The sequence below is a fragment of the Corvus brachyrhynchos genome, unplaced genomic scaffold (assembly GCF_000691975.1).
Source record: "Corvus brachyrhynchos isolate BGI_N302 unplaced genomic scaffold, ASM69197v1 scaffold305, whole genome shotgun sequence".
In the NCBI taxonomy this organism is placed as follows: Eukaryota; Metazoa; Chordata; class Aves; order Passeriformes; family Corvidae; genus Corvus; species Corvus brachyrhynchos.
Genome location: NW_008239284.1, coordinates 879,508 through 905,999, shown reverse-complemented (window position 1 = coordinate 905,999; position 26,492 = coordinate 879,508). Strand labels below are relative to the sequence as shown.

The window sequence follows — 26,492 nt, the reverse complement described above, 5'->3', positions numbered from 1 at the left end:
ATTATTGTGGGTCATTTAAACACATATTTCACGTTTCCTGCAGTCATCAGAGCTGCTGGTGCAGGACACTGCCAGGAGAGTGGTGGGAAGTGTCTGCTCCTAAGCTGAATACTGTGAGAGCTGTAGTTGTAAAAAATGTATCTGGACACCAGAAAAATGTGTGGGTTTTTTAGCAATAGGGATTTCTTAGCCAACAGCAAGCCGTTGAAGTGCCCTTGGTTTTCAGACAGCTAACCCCACCTCCAGCTGATGGGATCAGTGAGTGCACCAGGGAAGGTGGTACCTGGGAGGAGACACGGAAGGTCAAGGCTCAGCCCAGAGGAGATTTTAATCTCTGGCTGGTCAGCTGTTTGTGCAAGACTTTCTAACACTAGAATAGCAAGTAAAAGAAGCTCTAAAAAAGGCAGGAAGAGTGACTGAAGTGACAGGGACAGACATCTGCATGGGACAACTCTGACCAAACAAGGTCAGCTTCATGCCTTCACCCTGTGGACATCCAGCTGCCCCAGCAAAGAGAGGATGGTAACAGACGGTAAGTGATGCCCAGAGTGTTTGCAGCACTGGACATAAGCCATGCTCAGAGGACAAATCTCCCAGCATTCAGACCCACAGGCCTGTTCAAACACCATTAAAACACAGCACACTGAGCATCATTGCTCTACCATATATTAAGAAAAAATAATAATTGAGTACTAGGAGAATGTTATGATTTTGGACTGCCTGAATTCATCATAAAAATATCAGTATCATAGTTAACCTGAAATTCTTACCTGACTTTCACCAAAGCTGTAGGAATGTTTGATATCACCACTACAAACAATTCTAAGGAAATTCACATTTGCAACTCTTTTGTGAATCATCAGTTAGTAGCTTTGAGAGAAATAAAATGACAAAAAAAAAAAAAAAAGCAAAACTTATTATAAGGACTGTAGGAACAATTCTAAGGAAATTCACATTTGCAACTCTTTTTTTAATCATCAGTTAGTAGCTTTGAGAGAAATAAAATGACAAAAAAAAAAAAAAGAAGCAAAGCTTATGATAAGGACTGTAGGCCTCCTTGACAGTGAAGAAAATCATTTAGCTGCTTGCTTAACTATTCCTTAACTCTGCCTTTCCAAGGTTTTTGAGTCAGAGTGAGCACAGCCCATTTCCTCAATATGATGCTGTTGAAATGTTCATACTTGCAAAGGATTTCCTATGACTTAGTTTAAAGCGCTCCACAAGAATCCCAGGGGCACTGTCCCTGGCTGACCTGTAAGTCACAAATCCTTTGGAGATTTATTCACAGAGTGACTGAAAGATGGAAGTCAGAGGCAACCTCAGAGTCTCCAGTCCAATCCCCTGCTCACAGCAGGGCCAGCTCCAAGGCCACCCTGTGTTGCTCAAGGCCTGGTACAGCCAGGTCCCCAAACACTGAGACACCACCACCTCTCTGGGTCCCTGTCCCACCACTCCATTGTCATGGAGAAGGATTTTTTTGTCCTTAATATTTAAGCAGAATTTCCTGTATCACAGCTGTGACCATTGCCATTGCCTCCTGGCCTCTCACTGTGCTCCAACCAGATTGAATACAGAAGCAGCACATGAGGTTTTAAGGGTGGGGGATCTTCTTCCTCAACCACACATTGAGTATCTAGAGGGGAAAAGGACTAAATTTGTTGTCAGAGGTGAACCCACCGTGCATACTGGGGCCCTGTGGAGTCGTACCACTGACTGGAAGCAGTGATGTCCTCATCCCGGATGGTCCCCTCGTGCATCCCCAGGGGGTAACGACAGATTGCTGCAAATGGGAACACAGGCAAACGAAGATCAGCACTCATTTCTTTTAAAATCACCAGGCAAGTTTAATGAAAAGCCTGTCATGCCCGTGTGGTCACTCTCACCTGTCCCACCACAGACCAGTACAACTCTTGCTGAACTGTAGGTAAACACATGGAGATTTTCCAAAAGGGTGGGGTCACCATTTGAAAGCAGAAAGTGCTTTTTGTGCTCCTGCAGCGGGAGTCCTGTCTGGTCACACCTTATTTAAAGGTCAGACACACACTGTCCAGCAATGCCAGATAGAGAGCTGGCTGGGAAGGACTCTGGGGGAGTGAGTCTTCCTGCAATCCTGAACAAAACCCATTTGTTCACAAGCCCAGGGCTGGCAGCAGAACCCAGAGCATCCTTGGCACTGAAGGATGCACTCTGTGGGTGGGCACAGCTCTCACCAAAACAAGCAGCATGAGGCTCTCACCAAATGCACATATCTTGAGCAAAACCATCCTTGGGTTCTGTTTAGGTGCCACCAGGACTCACTGTGCACTCAGGAGACACTGGGGCTCAGAGAGGTGGCCCAGCCCATCTGTCAGTGAGGTCAAACAACTGCTGCAAGACAAGAAGACTCACCAGGACCCTGCTACACAGGTCTGAAATCACCCACACAGCAGCCCCTGTGGTTTATAAGGACATGCAAGATATACTTCAGGCTGCTCCTGGAGTAGATCTGGAGGTCAGGATAACCCATGGAGCCTGTGGCATCACAGCCAAGAGCACCAGCTGGGCCATGGTGCTGGAATCTGTCTGGGAAGAGCAGGGCACAGCTCCAGGCAGAGGCATCAGAGCAGCTGGGGCAGCTGAGGAAGCAGAGCTGCCTGAGGATGTCACAGGCAGAGCTGAGATGTGTGAGTGGTTATTTCTTGGTGGAAGAGATTCCTGCAGGAGGGTGGGACCACAGATCTGTGCTCAGAGCCCACCCACCTCCCTGGAGCTAGCATGGAAGAGGTATTCCTGCACCTCTGGGTGCACTGACTCCTGTACCAATCACCATCAGAAGGAATCTGCGTGGGACTGAACCTCCAGCTGCCATCACCCTTTCTCCATGAGGTTTAACCACCAGAACCAGACGGCAGCCCTAGTTCCACGCTGGGTGTGTGGTGGGGTGCACAGTGCAGGGAATGCTGTGTAACAGGGAGCCCAGGAATGCTGCTGAGGTCCCCCCACAGCCCTCACTGCACTTCTGGCTGGTTGCAGCACAACCTCAAACCTCTGCAAATATCCACAGGCCAGAGCAGGGTCAGAGCCAGCCACAAAGGGCTCCAAACAAACAGAGCCAGCCCCGGCAGAGCCAGCACAAGCCCTCAGGGCAGCACTGCTGCCTCACCACACCTTCAGCCAAGCTGGAAAAGGATTAAATTTATTTATTTCACAGACTGTCTCCAGCTCAAAACACCTCATTAGAGGAATTTTTGCAACACATTGCAGACCATTATCTTATCCATCGTCATCATGACTGTATCTTGCCAAATCCTGCAGCATAAGAGGTCCTGCCCTCCACAGGGACTCAGGCTCATAGCCCTATCTCCACCCTAGCTCTGTGCAAGGTAAGGTTTTGTACCTTCCCTTCCACACTTCTCTCTCCAGAATGCCCCTTGCTGGCTGGAGAGCTGTGGCTGATGCTTTGCTAACTGGTAATTTGTTTTCCACAGCAAGCATGGAACCTCTGAGCCAGTCTGGAGCCAGGTTTGTTCTGCAGGCCACACAAGTCAGAGCAGTGCAGGGATATTCAGAGCTCAAGACAGGCCTGGGTGGGCAGAGGAAGGAGGATGTCCATGTGCCTGGGGCTTCCTGGGACTGCCAGGAGAGTGTCCCAGTCCAGCACAACTGTCTGGGAACATCTCAGTCCAGAGGACATTGGGGAACTACGGTAGTGATTATCTCCACATGCAGCCTTTACACTCAGTCCCCGTGAGAAGCAAAGACAGGCTGAGAAGGAGCACACAAAAGGTGGGAGATGAGTCCTCTCCCAGCCTGGCAGCTCCCTACCAGGGTTGACTTCGGTGCCAGAGGGCTCGGGCAGGGAGGCCAGCAGCAACATGCAGAAGATCATGGTAGCAACCGGAGATGCTGCGCAGGGTCAGACGGGTGCGAGTCCTTCAAAGGCAGCAGCTGCCATCTACATCTCTGAAAGACAAAGCAGAGAGAGAGGATGAGTCCTCCAGAGAGAGGACTTCTCTGTGCTGTAGGGTTGCTGTGTGTCATTGCCTCGTGACAGGCTGGGCAATCTTCCCTGCCTTCAAGAGTGTCTTTGACCTCAGCCCTGCTCTGCTCATCACCAGATCAGAAATTTCGTGAAGAACCAATGATCACTTGACTGTTTACATCAGCCCTAAAGCTACCAATGCAACCCATCTCCCAGGCCCTTGGCTGCCATGGCTCCTGGGCAGATGAATGGACCCCCTTAACTGCTCTTAAACAAGTCCAGTGCAACGTAATCTCCCTCAAAGGAATCTCTCCCATATCAATTCTTCACTTTCCTTACTAAATTAACAAGTAGTGAAACTGCAGCTACAAATGAACCTGGCTCCACAAGCAGGCTTTATCCACCTCTACCTTGGCACCAAGTAGCCAAGCGGGCACCTTGGAAGTTGCCACACAACTTTAAGATAAAGGTCCAAAACAGGGTGAAAATAACCTCTCCCTGCACATCCGCACTGCTGCCAAAAGTGCATGTGCACTCACACGGGCGAGCACACTTCATTTCCTGTTTGGAAAATGAAAAGGGCTTAAACACTGGCGATTTCATCGGAAAGCCATGATAACACCTAAAGGAACAGGAGGTCAGATCAGCAGCTAGGCGAATTCTTTGAGTCCACATTCACTACAAAGAGCCTCGGGAGGCTCCCACCCTGGAGGATAACTTTGCAGAGGCTCTGTCTCATAATGGAATGCCAGGAGAAAAGAAAACAGAACAAATCAATAAATGTAAAGTTGCCAGGACCAGAGGGTGTTTGCTCAAGAATCCTCGGAGTGGTAGTAAAAAGGCAACGTTGATTGTTGGGATTTGTTAGCAAAGGAGGAGAGGCTATAAAAGGGCCCATCACTGTGCCAGTGCAGGCATGCATGCAGGAGCATCAGATGCCATTAGCTCAGAGATTGGTAACAAAAGGCTCTCTTTTCCCACCCAACATAATTAAACTGTACAAGTCACAGCCCTGAGTTGCCGTGGATACCCAAGGAACTGGATACATTCACAACAGACAGATACACCACAGCTTCTTAAATCCAAAGGTAAAACCTTTGGCTCGGGAAATCCCCCAGCCGCAGATTGCTGGACGCCCAGAAGCTAAATCGGGGTTAGAATCACTGGAGCTTGCCCTGTTTTTATTCTCTTTCCTAAGGATATGCTACTGGCCATTGTCCCTGCTGGATTCCAACAGAAAAGATGGCTCTGAGCCTGAAAAACAACTAAGGGCCTTCTTGGGAAGGAAGCCAAACATGCAGGCAGGAGGGGGAGCTAATAATGGCTGTGGCTGTGCCGTGCTGTACCCAGCCAGGCAACCAAAGAACACCTTAAAATCACCAGGTCCCTCCTGCTTCAGCCACCTCCTGATTCCCACATGAGCACCCTGGCCAGAGCTGGGAAGGAGCTGTGATCCCGTGGCATCCCCTGTGGTGAGCCTGCAAAAGCAAAGCACAAGCCCAGGTCTCAGCAGGAGGGTCTGGCGACCACAGAAGAGGTTTTGACCAAGCACTCTCCAGCTGTTTGTGCATCCAAGGTCATCCTCTCCCCCTGGAATGGAAGGAGGTGATCGCTGATGAAAACACAGCGATTCCCACCATCCCAGGGCAGGCTGCAACTCCCACAGAGAAGAGACATCATGTACTCAAGTGGAGGCAGACTTTGTAAAGACAGTTTTGGGGCAGAGTTTGAAGACAGACTTGGTGGGTGTTCATTCATGCAGGTGATTTGCCAAGGTGTCCTGGGAGCTCCCAAAGCCAGACCTGCAAAGGGAACTGCAGAGTTCAGCACTAGGGGAGACAGTCCTGCCACAGGACCTGAGAAAGGGACCTGTCATCAACATCAAGGCTTTAACTTCAAATTTGGCCTTTGCCTAAACAGTATCCAAGACAAGCAGGATGAATCCTCTCTGGATGTGTCTCTGCTGTTGACAGAGGAAAAGGCTGGTCTGGACTAGTCCTGTCACTCCCAGTTTGGTAACATGAATTCTCACCTTTCTGTGTGGCAGTAGTGAACTGTTCCCAGCAGCTCAGCCCTGCACAGGGACTTCAGCAGCTGGTTCAGGTTCTGCTGGATTTGTTTTTCCCATCACATTTGGTTCCCAGTCCTGGACCACCACAAAGTGCCTGTCAGTGAGTCCTGGGAGAGGTGATGCACTGAGGGAGCAAACAAGGCCATTTCTCATCTTTTAGTGCTCCACAGCAGCTGCTGTTCTAAGCACGGTCACCAAGAGTGGTTTTCACCCCTTTGGAGGGTGAAACATTTTGAAGGAGGTTCAGCCCCACTCAGGAGCTCCAACTGCAGAAATCACTGCTCGAAGAACTACTGGTGTTGATTGGTGCTGAGTCTTAATCTCAGCCAGGAGTAGACTGGACTCCCAAACTGCACACTTCCCAAAGCTAGGACACACTGGAATTACTCCTAAATACAACCCTTTGCACAAACTGCTTGGAAATCATTTTACTAAGGACTTTTGCTGTGTAAATGGCTCAATACTTTTCTTTCAGCTGCATTAGAGTCCTTTGCTGTACTCACGCCTATCTTCCCACCCTGCCCACACATACACACCAAGTGCCAAAACTACAGCACAAGCCTGAAACCAGCAAAAACAGGATTAGCAACATCCTCTGAGAGGCAAGAAAGTGTTAAACTCTGTTCCCAAGCCCGACTGGATCAAGTTGCTAATTGCTAACAGCTGGCTGCAGGAGAATAAAATCCTGTTACAATCATTGGGAGAGTGGAAAAAAAAAAAATCTACTTGTTGAAAAACTCACCAAGAAATGCAAAAGAGGGCACTTTTCCCCAATAAACTCGCAGATACCATGCCTGAAAAGCCAGTCCGTGCCTCCACAGAGAAGCAGCTGGCTGTGACCCAGTGCTGTCCCCGGCACAGAATGGCTCAGCGAGCACAGGAGGGAGCTATTCTTTAGTGATGTGCATGAAGAAGGTGGGACTTGGAGCTCCTCCAGGTACTGTTCTCCCTCCAGAGATCCATTACGGAGGTCTGGCATGTTTGCAAGCCTCTCTGGATCCCAACTGAAACAGGCATTTGTTTTAACTGGTTCCTTTGCAGATCGTTACCCCGGAGTGGGACCGGAGGGTTTGCTGCAGGAATCCCATTCCAGATGCCCAGAGCCGTGCCAAGAAACTCCACGGTCATGGGCAAGACACAGAGTGAATCACACACAGAGCCCTGTGCAGGACAGGAGGATCTATCCTAAATCAAGTCATCCCCAGAAGAGGTCCAGGAACAATCAGATGGCATCTCCTAGCATTCCTAAAGGAATTCAAGGAGGAAGCAGCAAAGCTAATAACTGCAGCAATATCTGATGTTTGAAGAAACAAGAGGCTGGGAAGTGTAATTTCCATTTTTCTGGCTCCAAAACAATGGTAGAGCATTTCTCTTTGCCTCAGAGTTAATCTGAGAGACCCAAGACCCAGCAGTCCTCCCCTGGAGCCCACACAGCCCACACAGCTCCAGCTTGGACAAAACAGAATTTGGTGATAAAAACACTTAGCAGAAAGAATTCTGATCACCTTTTAAAATGTTCTGCTCAGTTTGCAATTCTAATACTGGCACAAGACTGAAAAAATATGGCCACCCACTCCAGCAGAGCTACTGGAGGGTGAAGGATGGACCACGCCACGCCGCCTGAGCAGGAGCCCTGTGTGAAAAGAAGGCAACAAATTTCCCCTCAGGTGAACTCAGAGTGTGGTTTCTCTCTCCCTGGATTCAATCTACTAGGCAGCAATGGAGAGGTCTCTGCACAACACGTGGGTGGCACCTGGACAAACCAGGTGCCAAACAGGGACATCAAAAATCATCGTGTCAGAGTAACAAGGCAGCTGGGCAGGGCCAGCAAGATCCTGGCATGAGGTGCAAGGCTACAGCAGGAGATTTTGGATTTAGGCACCAACAGAGATGGTCAGAAAGAGGAAAAACCCATTGTAATGTTAGGAACACGGTGGGGGACACTGGGCAGAAATAGTGACACCACAAAGTGATGTCCAGAGCAGCAACAAGGCTGGACAGATAAAAGCAAACAGATTTTAGGTGAAAAGGTTGGGTTAATGAAGATACGTGTGAGAAGTAAATCGCAGGAACAAGGAAATTGAGACAGGAATAGGCTCCAGTATAATCTTTGCGGTGGCATTAGGAGACCTGTTGGAAGAGACACGAATGTGGGACTAAAAGGACAATATTCAGGAGTGGCACCTGGGGTGGGGACAGGGACATCACAGAGCTGGGCCTGAGGCAGTGGCAGAGGAAAGAATCGAGGTCTGGGTGTACTTTGTGGTCACCCCCTTAAGAGGTGGGGGATAGTCCTGCCCTGAGGCTGAGGAGAGTTTGAGCCTCGTTTTCCATGTTGTAACCAGACATCTTAATGGTGTTATGAAGAAAGTGACAGCTCACTCCTGCTAGATTTTAGGAGAAAAACAGCACTCTGGTCACCCACGCCACAGCATTTAACACTTGGAGGAGCTTCAGCCCGTGGACTCAAACATGAGGCAGTGCCTCAGCTACAGCCCAGAGAGGTGCCGGTGTTTCTGCACAAGACCAATAAATCCTCCAGCTTTTTCCCACTGCCTGTCAGCCAGTCCTGCAGGAGTGGGGTGTCCTCAGTTTGTAAAACTGCCCAGAGCACTTCTGTCACAAAACCAGACTTGGAGATAATTGAACATGCATTAAATGTAATTTAATCCATCCAAGTAACAAAGCCAAGATTAGAAACCATTAGAAAGACAAAGCCAAAGATAAGGAAATGCAAATCCACTGCACCACAATGGTGGGGTTTAGCTCAGCTAAACCAAAACCAAAGCTTCCCCACCAACCCAGGGCATGGGAACTCTGCTCATCTCAACTGAGGAACCTGGAAACACTTCCCATGACCCAAGCCAGACCTGCCAGGCCCCCTGCTCAGGACATGGACATTCCCCGGGAACCCCCCACCCAGAGCAGGGGCAGGGGAGCCTCCAGCACACCCTCCAAAATACACATCATCCCCTCAGCTGCAGAGGCTCTAGTTCCCAGTTCCCAACTCCAGGCTCCAGTGCCGCTGTTCCTGTAGTGGCAGGGAAACAAGACCATGCACAAAACCAGCAGTTCCAAGTACCTCCCTTCTCCCTGCCCAAGCAGCAGTGTCCCTTTCTGCCCCTTTCCAGAGCTTCCTTCCCACCCTGACAGGCCCAAAGAGCACCCAGCACAGTGACAATTTCACTGTTCCTTCACACTGGCATCTCTCTCCAGCTTTTTGCTTTTTTTTTTTTTAAACAATCCTTAAAATATATCAGCTACAAGTCAGCAATTCCTCTCAAGACCTACAATCTTCCACTGCAGAGTCTCACATAGCAACCATCCCCACGACACGTTAACCACAGAGATGACAGATGGGGTATTAAGAGCACTCAATCGAAACCACCTTCCTCCCTCCCCATTCTCAGGGGGCTCCACCATAACCTTTTACTTAACCACGCTCAAACTTGCACTCAGAAGGAGATCAGGTTCCTGAGTCGAAGAATTATTTGGGCTGGAGGAGATCCCCAGGAGAGCATCTAATCCCACCTCCTGCTTATCTAAGCAGGGTTAGCACCAATGTCAGAGCAGCCTGTGCAGGGCTTTGCCTAGCTGTGTCTTAAAAGCTCCCAAGGATGAAGGCTCCCCCACCTCTCTGGACAATATCTCCCACTGCTCGACCGTCTGCAGAGAGAAAACTTTATCCCTCTTTATGCCAAGGCAGAACCTCCTGTTATTTCAGCTGACAATTGCTGTCAATCCTCCTGCTATGCACCTCCTTGATAATCTGCTCTTGGGTATCCCAGAGCTTCCTCTTGTCCCAACTAAACCACCCCCGCTCCTGCTCAGGGAAGCCAAGTTTCAGTACTAATTTACTTAATATTTTCTCCCAAGTTTCTCTCTGGCGGCACAGAGGCTCCCTCCAGGCAGTGGGACAGCTCTAGACAGATTTTGCCGTGACTCCCACTGGCTTGTTCACAGGGAAACTTGGGAATAACTGAGTTTGTCCCCTACTGGTGTCGGAGCGTGGCAGGAGCACGACTCCACAGCCCTCTGCTTACAGAGTGCAGGGATCACATTCCCACTGGTAACTATTTTTGAGGGGTATCAGGTGGCACTTTCTAAATCAGCTTGTTCAACACAGTGCTGACGAGCGACAGGGAGACAGACTCTGCCCCCCTGGCACAGGGGACAAGGATCAGAGCCCACCAAAACTGCTCAGGTGGGTGTTTCTCAGCTCAGAGCCCACCAGCCATGCTGAGGCATCCAGGAAAACAAGAAGGACATGCCAGGGATCAGTCCCTGCCCAGGGGATCCAACACACTCCTGCTCTCAAAGCAAAGCCTCTTCTGCCTCCTGGGAGCAGCAGCCTTTGGTCAACAGCAGGGTTGGATCCCTCAGGATCCAGGTATAGGATGTCAATGCAGCTACTTTTGGCAACCAGTGCAGGAATCTCAATAAAGCTTTCCATCAGAGCACAGGGATTGCTGAGCAAGCTCCTCCTTTAATGCGACAGAGGTTGGTCTCCACTGCCTGCTGGTTACCTGCTCCCTTCTCTGTTTTAAAACACTGCTACAACATTTATGTTTTCCCAAACTTCTGGAACTCCTTTGGTCTTCCCAGATTTATTACAAATTGGCAGCCAGGATTCAGAAAGCTGATTTGCCAATTAGTTTTAAACAAACAAGTCCCAATGTTGCTCAAGTTTCAAAAGACTTTGAAATGTTATCTTGCGTTTAACACCCTCCCTGGTCACCAGTGCAACAGAAGATATTCTGAGAGAACATCATCCAGCTTCTCCACAAAAATGGGAAAGAAATGTTTTACTTCTCTGCATTGTTATCAGCAATCAGGTTTAACCTTTCCCAACAATATAATCACTGCTGATTAAATTAATTTTGTTATACAGATATTAAAATATTTCTCACTGCCCCATGATATATTTGCTGTGCTGTTTCTGTTATCTTTAGCTTTCCTTATCAACTGCCTACCTTCAAAAATACTGACTTTACAGTAACTGGTCCTTACCTACAACCTCTGTTTTGCTAATTGCTCATAGCTGAACCTATTTAAAAGCTAAAACATGATTACTGGGGCAAACTCTTTGCAAAACCAGAAGAGAAGAAAACAGTTGCATAGAGCTGCAGTAGTACCTGAGAACTGCTGATTTTTGCAGGGGTGGAAGCCAAATGCTAAGAGAGTTCAGTGAAAATCAAACCAGAAACAGGATTTTGGAACATCTGCTAATTGAGCTGCCCATCCAGTCTCCATCAAACCACCACAGAAATGATGATATTCTCAAAAGCTGTGTTTTATGAGTTTTGCAATTGCTCTTCATATCTGTAAAAATAAAACTCAGAGCACCTGTAGCTGGCACAGAGCCCCTTTGCTGGAGGAGCATTATGGGCTCTGCTCCAGCATCACCAAAAATGTTAATAAAAGTGAAGAGCCATGCCCTACAGCCACAGGAAGATACTGACTTGAAGAAGCTTTTCCAATATCAGAAAGAAGAATAACTTATCATCCCTCACTGCATTCCACAGATTGCAATAACTCCAAATACCAAAATGCAGCGAGGGGGAAGTGCTCCAGCCCTCCCACAGCACCCCAGGAGCCAGAGGAGACAACACAGGCTGTGACCTCAGTGGGTACCATTTCTCCAGAGGCTGAGCACAACCTCCAGCCAAGGCAGCCAAGTCTGGGTACACACAGCTGTTGCATTTGGCTTGAGCAAACTTTGTTTACGACCCAAAGTGGTTTTAAAGTTTAATTTATGAAGTGCCTGGCAGAGATGGGAGCAGTGAGTGGCAACACTCACACATCACCTGAAACCACAGCACCGAGCCCGGAGACTCCAGTGAGGATTTCCACGCAGGTCCAACCATGTTCCACTGGGTTTACTATTTACTAGTATAGCTCTGCAAGATAAAATTTAACTCCCCATGTACAGAGATAAAGTTGCCATTAATTAAACAGTCCAGCAAAATACCTACCATGACTAGAGACAGAGAAGATATTTGCTTACCACAATGTATTTCAAGCAATCAAACCAAATGTTCTGCTTATAAACAAAGGAGAAGCCAAGAACACAGAAAAAGCTCAAGCAGCATTTCACAGCTTGGGCAAGGCAGAATGACCAATTCTGATTAAATTTTCTCAAGACAGAACAAAAAACAGAAGCCCACAGAGATGTAATAAGATTTAGCAATTACACATAAGGCAGGTAGCAGTAGGAAAATCCTGGTATTGAGGCAAAGGCAAGAGAAACAGGAGAGATGAGAGGGGAAAAAAGAAACATGTAAAACAATGATGCCTAAACCAAAAAAAAAAAAAAAAGGACCCCATTTACCTCTTTTCCATATTGAAAGTGAACTAAAATTAAAAAACAACAAATTAAAACTGAGGAAATTAAATTCCACAGCATACCATGTGCATTGAGGCTCTGGGACATATTGCCACAGAGCAATGTGGGAGTAATTCAATAAAACATTGGAAGTAGATCTCCATAATAAGAACATCTGCAATTCCATTAACAGAGTGAAAGCCAGCACACTGGAGATAAATTTTCCTCTAGCCAGCCATAAGCAAACCAGTAATTAATGTGGCCAGAAAGTTATCTCCTACACGGGCAGGTTATTCCACAGCTGGCTGCACTCAGGCTCTGGGGCTTTCCTGTGCCTGTGATAAGATGGGTGCCTGAGTAGGTGGGCTGTGATCCCAGCCAGTTTGGCAAGCTCTGCCTCTGTGGATAGAGATCACATTTCAGTTTTCAGCAGCTTATTGTGCAGCTTCTCAAAAAGAAAAACAACACTACCCACCTTTTTCTTTTTCTTTTTTTAAAGAGATTATCTACTGTGACACAAAAAAAGCAGATGAAATTTCAGCCAAACCTATTAAAGAAATACCTGTGGAGCAGTGAGCGACCCCAGAACACTCTTGGTGGAAACACAGCTATTTTGGAAAGTTCTCAGCACCTGAAAAATGGGTTTACTGAGGAAATAAATCAGATTTCACCTGGAGGGGCTGCATACTCATACTCCCATGTTTCAGGGTAAATGGGAGCCTGAAAATTTTGACGGTGGCCAAAATTGCAGTAGGTGCTTCAGGAGGGGACAGGGTCTGCCTCTCCTCCAGAGAGGAGGTGAGTGAACATAGGCAATGCACACCCACAACTTGTGCAGGGCAGGAGCTGCTGGGGCTCAGGGGACAGGAGAACATTCCCCCACCTTCCCACTGCCCACAAGGCACTTGCTGCCAGCTCCAGTTTCTGCACATCTGTCCCAGCCTCAGCCCTGGCACATCTCAGCAGCACCTCAGAGCTCAAACACTGCACGAGCTCCCTGAGAGCCCCAGAAACCACTTCTGCCCAGAACCCCCCAGCCAGCATCACGTTTGTGCCCACAAAACACCCTGCATGTCCCAGAGGTGCCCAGGCACACATCCCTGAGGGAATACCCACAATTTGTGAACCCTCTCAGAGCTGCAGGAGGGAAAACGGGGTGGGAAGAGCCACCCTCTCCCTACCAGCCCAGGGAGCAAAGCCTTCGCCTCCCAGCATCACCACCTCCACAAACCCCTCCACCACTCCCAGAAAGTCTCCAAAGGCTTTATCCAAGGAAAGAAACACGAGGGGAGAGAAGGGAGAGAGCTGATCCCAAGCTGAGAGCCAGGTTAAGCTGGAAGGACCCTACCTGCCTCTGCCAGGGTCTCCTGAGCAGAGGGAACAACTGCCATGTCTCTTTGGAACTCCACAGGTTGAGCCAGGCTGTAGTTTCAACATTCCTTGCAACTTTCCACCAGCACACACATGATATGTTCAAACTTGAGTAACTCCTCCCTCCTTCCGCACACACAGACAGGCCCAGGAGATGGCCCTGCCTCTATCATCCCAGTTCCTATAGCAACTCCTGACCCAGCAGATGGAAACAGAGCTGTTTTCTAGGCAAATCTGCCTTCTTGGATTCCTCTGCTCTTCCCTGCTGTTGGCCCCTCCTTGCTCCAGTGCTCTCCCTGGGGGCTGCTCCGCTGGCACCTGGCCCAGACTTTGCCTGGAGGAAGGCCAAGCTTTGAATTCATTTAGTAAAACCACAACATAAAGCAGCTCTCCTGCTCAGGAAGCAAGGCCCGTGTAGTCCCAGGGGCAGGCCAGGCACCGCAGAGCCAGCCTGCACCTCCTGGTGTAACGCAGCTGCCTGCGCTCGCCGGGAGAATCCCGGCAGGAACATCACCACTCCTCACCTTCATCTTCTCCAGCCTGTGCCATCCATGGGGAAAGGTAAAAAGCAGAGACAGAACTAGTCATTTATTAGCAAGCCCAGCCAACAGAATTATTATAACCCCGAGCACTTCTCAGACATTTGGACTTGTGCTTCCAAAGTCTTTCCTGGAAGAGGGAGAGCCCAGCTGTGACACCAGGGCTCTCTGCATGTTCATCACAACAGCTCACCCCATTGCTTTCCTCAGCTCAGGGCCCCACAGGAGTGGAGGTCACCAATGCAGCTGTCTGAGAACAGCACATCACACTCAGTACCTTTGCTCTAAAAATACAGAAATTGAGGGGAAATGCAGAACTCAAACCAGGCTGTGGCACTTCAGGGGAGGTAATTACCAAGGGTGACAGTGGGAACATCACGGGCAGGTGGCTTCATGACGACTGGACAAGCAGGGCTGCAGCAAGACACACTGAGCTGGGCACAGGGCCAGCAGGTTGTGACACTCTGTGAGACCACCCAAACCCGCCACAGGAGCTACAAAACCGGTCTTGGGCTGCACAGCCCAGCACAGCCCTTCCACCCCCTAACATCCCTGCCCATGTGGGCTCTGCTGCCCCAGCCACTGGAGAGCCCTGGAGGGCACAGCAGGATGCTCACCTGGGTGACAAGGGCACTGGGGTTTGAGAGGAACATCTGAGAGCTGGGATTCAACCCCAGCACGAACCACAGCAGCACAGGGAGACCAGAGAGCAGAAGGAATGTGCTGACCCTGCCTGCTAGGAAATGCAGGTGCCAGCCTGCCTCCTGCAAGGGAGCTGCTCAGCAAGGGAAGGGCTGCAATGTCTCACTCACACACCTGGCAGGGCTAAGACTCGTCCCAAGGCCAGCAGTGCAGGGCTGGGACAGCAGAGCCAGGGTGGGAAGTGGAGCCAGCATTGTACAGGACTCACGGGGACTCCACAGCAGAAGGCTGAAGAGAGGGGGCAGCAGCCATTCAGCCCGTCCTGCAGAATCCCAGAGGCTAAAGCACGTTCCCGCAGGAATCACTGCAAAGCCTCAACAGAAGCAGCAGGTGTTTTGGGTATCCCATAGGAAAAAGGGAAGCAGACATGAAGCACACTGTGCCCACATTAAGTCCCAGCTGAAAAATACAGCTGTGAGCTGCAAGATGTGGTCAGACACGCACTCAGATGACACCTTGCTTCCATTTTGCTCCCTGCCTCCCTACCCCATCCCAGCCACACAATCCACCTCTGTTCTGAGAAGAGAAAACTGTTTTCTTTTTTGTCCCCGTGGTAATTTTTCCATGCATCAGTGAGTTAATCAGCACAGAGGGATGGGGCAGTCCCTGAGGCTCATAAATGGTTTGGGACACGACCAGCAGTAGGGTGGATGTGGGAAGACAGCAGATCCCTTTCTGCCTGATCCAAAAGGGTGTTGCTCATTCTGATAATGCCCTCCCAAGGCACTGTCCTCCCAAAACAAGGATGCCTGCCCTGAGAACATAATGGTACATGGGAACCAAGCTGGATACAGGCCCCTGGGGTAAACTGGGACCAAAACAATTCCCTTTGCAAGACACAGAGCAGTTTGTGGCAGTGGGAAACACTGGACATCCAGGAACAGGGAGTCCAGGAGTGGCATCAATAAAAGCATCAAAGCAGATGCATATCACAGAAACAACATCAAGGGTCTAGAAAACACTCCCGATTTCCCTGTGGTGTTGGGAAGAGCAATGGCTCAACTCACAAACAGATCTGAGGAGCTCCTTTCCCTGGGGAAGGACATTGCTGTGGAGGCACAAAACACTGCTGGAAAACTGCTGACCTTGCAGTCAGACTCACTTGAGCAGTTCAGCACAGAAAAAGGCTCTCTGCTGGATGCCCTCTGAGATGTAACTTGATCCCACAGTACACATCCACTAATCAATCGAGGGATAAAGCAAAGCAGAAAACAGTCTTTTTTTTTTTTTCTTTTACTGGAATGAGCCCAAATATGCACAATAACAGATCCCACTCAGAGCTATTGCAAACTCAAGTTCTTTGGAGAGTTTTGCATCTCACATCGCAGAGCGAGCATACTTCTGCAATAGCATCACTGCTTCTCAAATTGGGTATTTGAGAGACTTCCTAATGACCTCATAGCAGCACATGTGACCACTAAGTCATCTTCTCAAAGGACCAGGAATAACATCAACAGACCCTGTTTTGGTTGTGCACAGGACAGCTTTGCACAGCACGGGCAGGTTCCTAAAAGGCGAGGGAGCAGAAAGGAGCAGGACCCAGCTCAGGCCAGAGCTGGCATCATGAGAGTTTCTCCAACAGATTCTGTTTGGCTTTGGAAAAGATCCATCAACAGATGAACACCCATCAGCACATACTAAATTCCACATACAAATTTAGGCACAAAAGCTTGTTTATCCCAATGCAGGCCAAATTCGTTTGGTTTAAGGCATCTATATAATGTGAATCCCAGAAATATTCCAAATGCACTCCAAGAGATAAGAGGTGAACTCACAAAGCACAGAGTAATGACTTGAAAGGGTTTCCAATTTTTTTTTTCTCCCAGTGCTTAAAAATAACCCATTATGCTGAGCAGAAAGGCAGGAATTAGGAATTTATGGGTGATGAACTGGTGAGCTGATCACATTGGGATCAGGAAGTTGTCTTTTTCTGACCCCAAGCCACCCCCAGTCAGGTGGCACTGGGAGAAATAAATGAGTGAACACCTGTGATTGTGTTGACACTGATGTGAAGGCAGCTACACAAACAGCTCAAGACAGTCTGATGGCCTTGAACACCTGAGGGGATCCCTCCTCTGTACCCAGCACAAGGCTCCTGCAGAGGGAAAGGGACAAAATCCCACTGTGGAAGGGACCTGCACCAGACCTGTGACCAGAGAACTGCCCCAGTTACCAACAGTGAGATTGGAACACACGTCCAAGTAAGAATAAGAAACATCATGAAACAGCACCCAAGAGCTCCTTCTGGCTGGTGTCTCCTGCAGCAGCAGCAGCACAGGTCCACAAACCCTCCTGTCCCTCCCCAGGGGCTCTGCTCCATGGGCCTTACACTCCTTGCCTCCTATGCTATGGCAGAACCTCCACCTGCCTTTTCCCAGGAAGGCTCCAGCAGGAGCTGGTGATCCTGTGGGCACCAACATCTCATGTCACACAGGACCAGGACACCCCTGAGTGGCCTTGGGCTAAACACAGACAGTTGAGGAACACAGGACAGCCCCACTAAGGAGGCTGGACCTGCACAATGTTAAAGCTTTTTATTCTTTCCGTGAGAGGTGGTGAAAGCCAGCTCCTGCCTTTACCTTTCCAGGAACTTTTGATGGAACACAGAAGGCTGCTGTAAAAGTGCTCTGTTTACACCCTGCAGCCCTGTCCTGTCTTTACCCAGTGCGAGCATGTTCACTCCCACTACCCCATGAAACATCTGCTCAGCCTAGCTCTGCTGGAATCACTGCAAAGAAATCCACTTCCAGCCATAGACCTGGGAAAAGAGGGAAGTGGGGCAGAGCTCAGCATGATGAGGAGGGCAAGTTTGAGATGTGACATCTTCCAAGAAATACTGACAAGCCATCTCCACGTACCAGGAGCTGACTAGAGCTGTTCTGCAGGGCAATAGAAGGCTCAGAGATTACAAGACGGTGCATGTGGTGACATTACAGACACCTGATGTGGGACACACCCTTCGCAAGAGGTGTAAAACAAGGGGAGTACTTACCTTCCACCACATTCCCCCCACTCAAGTGCCAAGGAAGCTTTTCCTGCTCTGAAGGGAAGTGATCAGAGTCCTCAAGGGAGCAAGTATCAGAGCAGAACTTCTCCTTTGCCTCTCAGTCACTTCCCAAATCACCAGCACAGCCTGTGGTCAGCCATGGGACAGACACATCCTCATGTCCCCAGCTGATACAATTCTGCAGCTGCACCAAGCTCCTTGTTTCCAGGCATGCAGGCAGCTGCTCAGCAAAGCCCTGTCCTGCTGGGACATGGGAGCAGAGTCCTCAGCACCCCTGTGCCACCACAGCTCCCTCTCCCAGGAATCAGAATGGCTGGGGAGGTGGCAATGGAGGAACAATGACTCTTCCCCAGCTCCAGAAATCCCTCTCAGAGCTTTAAGGTTACCAGGAAAGATCCAAACAGGAGCAGCCTCCCATTTGCCCTGTGTTTAAGCAGCAGGGTCCCCATCATGGGCTGCCTCAAAAGTGGTGATGAGGGTGAAGAGCTGTAACCCCAGGTCAGACCCAGGGCAGTGAGCTCAGCTCAGCTTTTGTTGCTGCAACGACAAAGGCCCAGAGAACACGTCATCCATGAGGACTGAGCTGCTGGCACAGAGCAGCGCTCAGCAAGGACACACTTGTAAACACTCTCCCTGGCCATCTTCGCTGATGTAACAGCGAGGAAGGGGCAGAGAAAACCATTATCTGCAAACAGACATCCCTCCCTGTCCCTGGACACCAGGACCAGCCCAAGCAGACATCTCCAGCCTTTCTCTTGTCTGCATGTTGAGCCAAGCATCCTCTGGTGTCCTGCTGCAGATGAGGATCACTGCCACGTCAAGGAAGGGCTCAGCTCCCACAAACCAGAAAACCTCTGCTCTGGGGTTTTGACCCCTAATCCCTGGAAGCAGATGGTATATTCAGCATGTACAAGGCCTCTTTCAAAGCCAGCCTTTCTTCTTGAAGCACTAGGCAGTATCTAGCATTCTCCTTCACGTGTTCCTCCCCCACCACGGCAGCAGGCAGCTCCGTCTGCCCATCAGCCCTGTCAGGAGTTTGGAGCAAGGAGATGTTGTAAGGAGTTCTGACAAGCAGAGCTACTCGGGTCCTGGGGCTGCTGGGGACAAAGTCCTGCTGACCCTCCCACAGTGATACCTCCCCATATCTGTTCCTCTCTCCCAGACATTTCCCAGATAAATCTATGTTGGCATATCACATCTACAAGCTGTAGGGATCTGAAGAGACCAGTGTCTGAGTAGTGATTCAACATCCAGCTCAGAGAAAAGCTAATCAGCATCCTTCACCAGAGATTTTATTGCAGACACATGGAAAACAACAGGAGAAAACCAGAGCAAACCATAAGCAGTGGCTATAACCTTCATCAAGGAGGAACAGCATGAGGGAAAAGAGATTCGGCACCAGCCATGTGATTTTTCCCAGCAAGGGACACCAACCCAACTGAACCATGGAATGGCAGAGCTCAGCTTGTGGCAGCAACGCCACTGCAGCTGCTCCCCCTGCGGCACACAAAGACAGACCTCCGCAAAAGTAAGTGGTGCATGGAAAAACTGGTGGTAACAAAAGAGCTGTCAGCCAATGTCAGCCTGTGGCTGACACCCCTGAAGCCCTTTACAGCTGCTGCTCCAGGACCCTCTGGCCATACAACCCCAAACCTGACCTCTGCACTTTGGACTAGAGCGAGCACGTGGAGAGCAGCTGACAACAGTGATCCCCACATTTCTGTGATTCCTCAGCAAGGACCCTCCATCTTCAAATAACCAGAGCACGCAGAAGCCCATGCTCCCATCCCTTTTGGCTGCCCTTTCTGGCATGGAAACAAAAGGCAGGAGCAGTTCAGATGTGCAGGATGCAGCATTTGTAATCCACCCAAGGACACTGCTGCTCACTCCACAGCATCAGATTCATTCTACACAAAACCTGGTTTACACTCTAACAGGAACACAACATGCATCTCCAGAGCAGATGGCAGTGCCAAAATCAGGACCAGACCACAGGAGCTCTCCTTTTCAGTGTCCATGAAGCATTCACATAATTCCTGAATCTCCCTGTTGCACTAGAGGATGCACAGTCCAGGGATCCAGAGTCAAGTCTAGCAAAGAGGCCTTGGCTAGGGAAGCTTCCACCTCAGCAGCTCTTTCCATCTCAGCCATTTCCCTTCCAAGCAAGGCTTCCTGGCTGGAGCAAGCACGAGGGTGTTGCAATCCACAGTTCTGTCTGAAGAAATCCAGCCCAGACACAGCAGCAGGCCTCTGGTCTGGCCTGACTACGTGCCATCCCTGGACACCCACTGTGTCCAGAAGCTCGTGGCATGTCAGAAGGCAAGTCTACTCCTCAGATGTAGAGAGCTGTTCTGCTCCCTTCAACACGCAGGACCGTGATGGGCAACTCAGATGTGCACACACTCATCTCATGGCCTGGGAGTTTTTCTGAAATACACGCAGCAGTCTCTGGGGAAAACCCACGGTGAGGGGCTGAGGAGGATGGATAAAAGGCAACTGTGTGCCTTGTGCATGTGTGGCCTCAGTCTGGGCAGCATCAGTCCCACACTCGACCTTGGGGCGAAGGATGCTCAGGGGTGCTCATCCTGTGCCTCCTGACAAACACCATGGCTAACCCCCATGGGTAAACACCCATGAGCTCATTGCAGCAACAGGACATGTCCTGCAGGCACTGTTTCACCTGCAATTCCCCATGCAAACATGAGAAAACCACCTAACAGGATCCCTGCCTTTTCCTGCAGAAACAGCACGAGGGTCTGCTCATGTTTCCCATGTTAGCACGGAAAAGACAGAAGGATTTTGATCCATTACACATTATACTAACCCTACTGGGACATTTCCCAACAGCTCACTCAGATGTTTTCAAACCTGCAGGATGAGGTCATTCCAACCTAAATGCATAACCCACTCTCCAAGGCGGTTCACTAGGTATAACTCCCAAGCAAAAGCAAACAAAAGCTGATCTGGTGTGAGACCCCGTTCCATCCCCGGTGTGTTCAAGACTTGGCCAGACAAAGCCATGGCTGAGGTGATCACTCACATGCTGGAGACAGCCCCACTTCAAGCAGGAGGTCAGGCCAGAGACCTCCAGATATCCTTTCAACTGGTGCTTCCATCATTCTGTGGCAGCAAACGAGAAGAGGCAGAGTAATTATTGCCAACAAGGAAGACTTGCATCAGGTTTCTCTGGAGAAAGCCTCCTAGATAATATTAAAAGCTTGGTTAGCAGAGATGTCAGCACTGACACAATGAGGGCTAATTCTGTACTGGCAGGAGTACTGGAGCGCCAGGATCTGAGCCTTGTTGCATTGCACGGGTCTCAATCAGGGTCAGCACACTGCGTCACACTGTCCTTGCACAAATTAACACCCACCAGAAGAGATTGCTTTTCGGCAATTTAACTTCAGCTATGCATTCAAATACAATAGCCTGCAATAATCCAAGAATACAGGTTAAAAGCCAGACAGGCAATAGCTCTCAAGACATTAGAAGGAACTAGAAAATTCATTTCCCACTATAAGTCTTTACTCTAGGGAGGTCTCAGCATTACTGCTGCTATTTGGTGTCCTTCCAGTGCTGGGAGAAGGCCAAAAAATGCCATAGCAGAGACCGAACCACACTAACCACTGGTGGGTTCAGCCCTTGGGAAGAAGGCAGAGAGGCTACATGAGGTGCTGTCTGGACAGTGATGGGGAAGCAGCTGCTGGCACCGAGATGAAAGGGAGTTGTTGGTCACCAGAGAAACTGCCATCGCTGCTGTTCCCTCCAGATATCCATCCATGGTGTTGCCAGGACTGACCCACGGTATCCACTGATGACACTGGCCAGCAAACCTCATTTTATCAGAGTAAACCCTTGCCACAAAACATAAAAGAAAATGTAAGATTGGTGCTAGCCAAGTATGCAGGCAGAGGGCATCAAACTGATGGAAAGAGGAAGGACACTTTGGGAAGTTACTAGAATAATATCCATCACAACCCAGAGAAACTCAAAACACGTGCACTTAAGAACCAAAAGTCCACAGGATGAATTCACAGCGTTGGGACCCTCATCCAGAGGAAAGTGAGGGAGCTCTGCATGGCAGCTCTGCTGGTCTGGTTTGTTCCCTTCAGCAGCACAGGGGCAGCGCCTCATCCCAAACAACAACAGGGCACTGAAGGCACATTCCCAGCACCCCCAGCTCAGCTCCACCACAAATGCAGAAATGAAAGATAAACATTCCTGGAAGATCACATTACCCAGCATGAAGATATGACAGCTTGTCAGGAGCAGCAGAAACAGGCTGAGCTCTGTGAAAAGCACTCACTATAGGCTGACATCTTCCTATTGGAGAATACTGATACTCCAGCTATTTCTGCTACTGTATTTAATTTTTTTTTTCCTTTTTTTACCTTTTGACAGGCAGAAACAAACAAGCACAAGTGAAACAACATAACAGTAATCGAGATGGACAACAAAACCTGACACTTGGCTAGTTTAGCTCTCCATGAGAGGAAAACACAAATGACTGACACCACAACCAAATGATAAACGTAACAAAAACATGCCCGGACTCATTCTTCAGAAAAAGAAGAGCTGCAAAGGCAGAGTGCTCTGCAGGCTCCATCTCTGTATTTGCTTGTTCTTGAGCAGCTCTTCCTTACTGATGGGTGGGACGTTTTAACACCTTAAATGCTATTCCCAGAGAAACTGAACTAACGCCTCATTTTCACAGCACAAATTTGTCTGGTTGGAAGAAAATACCCCGCCCTACTCCTCTGGCCTCCGAACTGCAGCTGGCAGCCTCAGGACACAGGACAGTCCTGGGGAAGAAACACAACTGTTTACGCAGTTTGTCTGTCCCTCCTCCCTCCCCCAGGGCACACAGGAGCTGATCATCTCCGTGCCATCCTCTGACAGGAGCTGACTTGTTTCAGGTTCATTACGCACCAGAGTTCTGCACTGCAGAGCTCTGCAGACAGATTTGGGCACAGCACCCAAGCATCAAGAAAGAAAAGTCAGATCAGGTCAAGAGAGCATCATCCATGCTGGGAGCACTTCCAAGCAAACACCCAAAGCTGCTGCATTAGGAGCAGACAGGCCCCAAATCCAAATTTTGGAATGACTCCACCCAGTTTAATTCCTTGGTCATGCATTCTGCAAGCATTAGCTCTGAGTGGGCTGGGGTTCTGACAGCTCCACACTTAAAGCTTCATGGACAAAACAAAGTTTAGGCAGAGTACAGACCATCATCTCCCACGTGCACCCTGCCAGGTCTGGGCTGACCATCAGCCAGGCTCCAGGTGGGCAGACCCAGCAGGATCCCATCCAGGAGCAGAGTGAAGAGTGAAATGGCTGAGCTGCTACAAAACATATACAACCTCACTGCCATCCATCAGAGCAACAAGTGTTCTACCAGTCCTTTCCATCAAAAGGAGGGATTATGAGCCAGTAAGTGCATGGAACCAAAGCAACTTGTGTTCACAATTATTTTATGTAAAATAACAATATAAATAATATTATATGTACATAAATAATATTATATGTACATAAATAATATTTATATCCAATAATACAACATAAAAAGCAGGTATTTCACGTATGTAGTACTTCCATTAGTACACACTCTCAAGGAAGCCAAATGAAGTTTGATAACCTGCATACAGGAGTTTTCCACTTTCATGTGCTTGCCTTTCCACCTGTGTAAAATACCTGTGTGAAATTAAACGTTGGAAGAAGTTTCTGATAATCTCCCATGGAACAAACATGCTTAGGTGACAGGAAAAAAAGCCTGTGCTGATCTGTAAATTTTACTTTCAATTATTTGTTTCAAAAAGACAGCTCACAGGAGTGACCCAGAGAAGGAGACTACAGGCACAACATGGCTGTGGAGTAGTAGGAGGTTTTAACACATCTTGCCTTATGCATTCCTGTCTTCAAGTTGCATAAAACGTTGATAGATTTAAAGTTTGGGATTTGAAACTTTCCTCTCCCAGTCTGACTCCATTGTTAATTTTTTTTAAAGAGAGATTGGGATCAACTGGCTCTTTGGCTCCTATTTCCACAGCCAATAAAAACTCCACCCACCCCCAATGCATGTTTGCATAATTAATGCCTTCTTGATTGGTAAGAAGAGGTTTTAGGCACAAAGAGGCTCTGGCATCAGAAAGGTGCCTTCCTACCTTGCCTGTGAGAACAGGTTGTACTTTAAAGCTACTGGCAACAAAAGTTCCCTGTGCTGGGAACACCACCCAACATCACCTCAGGACAGCTTTGCTTAATTTTCAACACTCTCAAACAATGGCTGTGATTATTTTGGAAGAGTAACCCAGCTGCCATCAAGAGAAATGGAAACCAGCATTCGTTTTGAGAGCAAGACCAGAGTTTGCTGGGATCCTGTGCAGCAGAACATTACCATCAAGCCTTCCCTGTTCAGAATGTTCTCATGCATTAACAGAAAAAACACCATCAATTCTACATAAATTCCTTTGCTGAAGCCAGCAGAAAAACGTCTGCGGAATCAAGGCAGATGAGAGCCTTCCCTCGCTTGGGCTTATCCCAACCCCACACACACTAAAGAGAGAAACAGAGCTCAGGAAAGATGAAATACTTCCTTGCCATCGTCTCCCGTTGCTGTCCAAGCAACAGGACCCAGCACTTGAGAGCATCCCTGGCTATTCTGTGTGCTCAGAAAGCTCCTGTTGGAGCACAAAGCCACCCTGAGCTCGGCCTTGTCGCAGCCTCTGGGGTTTTGTGTGTGCCATGAGGACACCGGGCATGTGACTTGCGTGTTAAAACTTTCTGGCTCACCAGTCGAAGTTCAGATTCTTTCCCTGCAAAACACACTGCATGATCTCATCTGCAAGCAATCAGCCTGAGAAATCAGCTTGTTAAAGGAAGCTTCTAGGAAAGGAGAGATGTCTCTGGAGGATTTGGGGGCCTATATAATTTTAACCACTTTGTTAAACCCCAGCTGCTCTTCTCCCCATTGGGGTCACACAACCAAGAAACCATTTCTCCTCCCACACAACTCCAGACAGGACACTTTGCCAACACCTAACTGCAGCATCCTATTTGCATTCTCCACAGCCTGAGAACACACATTTTCAAGCAAAATTCATCTCAAGCAGGCACTAAAAGAGTGCAAGGACAAACTCAGAGCTGCAAGCTGAGCAGCATCCAGAAAAGCAATTCTTTAAACATGCAACAGTGATCATCTCAATGTGTAAAACAGAATATTCTCTTAATTTCTGGATGTGCATTTCAGCATTTCCTCACAATTCTCACGTGGACCCCAGACATGCACAGAAGACAGGAATAACCAGTACAGTAGGAGCTTTGAGGAGGAGTAAGGGAACAAGCAAATAAACTCCCTGGAGTGCCAGTTGTCCTGAGATTGCTCAAAGTGACCTAACAGAATTTTACCTGAGCTTCTGGTGATGCTGCAGGAGCATCCAGGAGCCCTACGCTCCTCCCTGTGCTACAGCATCCCCTGAAGGCAACACCTTTTAGTCCCCAGTGAAAACCCTGTGGGTTTTCCCGCAGTGGGGAAGCAGCGCTGCAGAGCGTAGAACGAAGTGCAGCATTTGATTCCCAGGTTGCACTCCCAGTTCGGCTGCCCAAGGCTCTGTGGTGAGCAGAACGAGCAGTGTGGAGTCCTGTGCTCACACACTCGGTCACATTTGCATCCCCTGAGCTCCCAGAAGCAGGACCACCACTCTTGCACTCAGCAGGGAGGGAGGGAAGATCAGAGCAGCATCCTGCCTCCTTCACTTCCTCCCATGCTGTCACACCCTGCCTCAGCTGCTCCCAGCAGCATCTCCCAGGCAACCCTTTCCCAGCTGCCCCTCGTTGGTCATTCAAGTGCTTTGAAAGACTTTCCTTAAAATTCTTGCATAGAAATCACTGTTTAATGTTCAGCACAGAACACAGGAGGGAGGGGGGGAAAAAAGCCAGCCTGTCTCTAACAAAGGAGATCTGGAGGACTGAGCCCTTGGCTCTTCCCATCTGTGGATTATTCCCAGTGAAGTGATTATTCACCACTTCCAGCACCTATTTTCAGTTCAACTTGCAGAAGTAACTGTTCTGAAACAAACAGAAGGCAGCAAAGATCAGGCGACACACATTTACTATCCTGAGAGCAGAGGCAGAAAGAAGTTTTAATCACACCGGGCTCTCCCTTACAAAAGCCACTTTATATAAGTTAAGCAACTTTTTCACAAAAGTTACTTTTATTTAAGGAGGTTTTAATCACACCGGGCTCTCCCTTACAAAAGCTACTTTATATAAGTTAAGTAACTTTTTCACAAAAGTTACTTTTATTTAAGGACTACGAACTCTTCAGGTCGTAGCTGTTGAAGCCAGGGTGCAAATCAGGGTGAGGGACTTTGCCCTGGACAACGCAGGATCACAGTCATGCTGCAACTTTTTTGGTCAGTGGTGGCACCTTCTAGCTCCAGATGACATTGTTTGAAATAACTGCCTTAAAAAAGCTTTATGCTTTCTGTGTCTTTAAGAAACACATAGCTCTGACTGCA

General features: G+C 48.8%; 1 protein-coding gene across 4 annotated transcripts in view; it reads right to left on the bottom strand.

Annotated features, from left to right (window-relative positions):
* Positions 1 to 13,888, bottom strand: part of LOC103619749 (discoidin domain-containing receptor 2) — a 34,877-nt gene extending 20,989 nt beyond the window's left edge. The window contains exons 1-4 of one of the 4 annotated variants that reach the window (XM_017740313.1): positions 13,706 to 13,881; positions 12,920 to 12,988; positions 3,805 to 3,942; positions 1,678 to 1,780 (exon numbers count right to left, since the gene is read on the bottom strand). In XM_017740313.1, coding sequence (XP_017595802.1) covers positions 1,678 to 1,780; positions 3,805 to 3,868 — 167 coding nt within the window. In that variant the 5' untranslated portion in view covers positions 3,869 to 3,942; positions 12,920 to 12,988; positions 13,706 to 13,881. Of the gene's footprint in view, positions 1 to 1,677; positions 1,781 to 3,804; positions 3,943 to 6,774; positions 6,872 to 12,919; positions 12,989 to 13,705 lie in introns of those variants that run through there. The other 3 variants (XM_017740315.1, XM_008638312.2, XM_017740314.1) reach the window with 3 other exon arrangements.
* Positions 13,889 to 26,492: the final 12,604 nt, after the last annotated feature.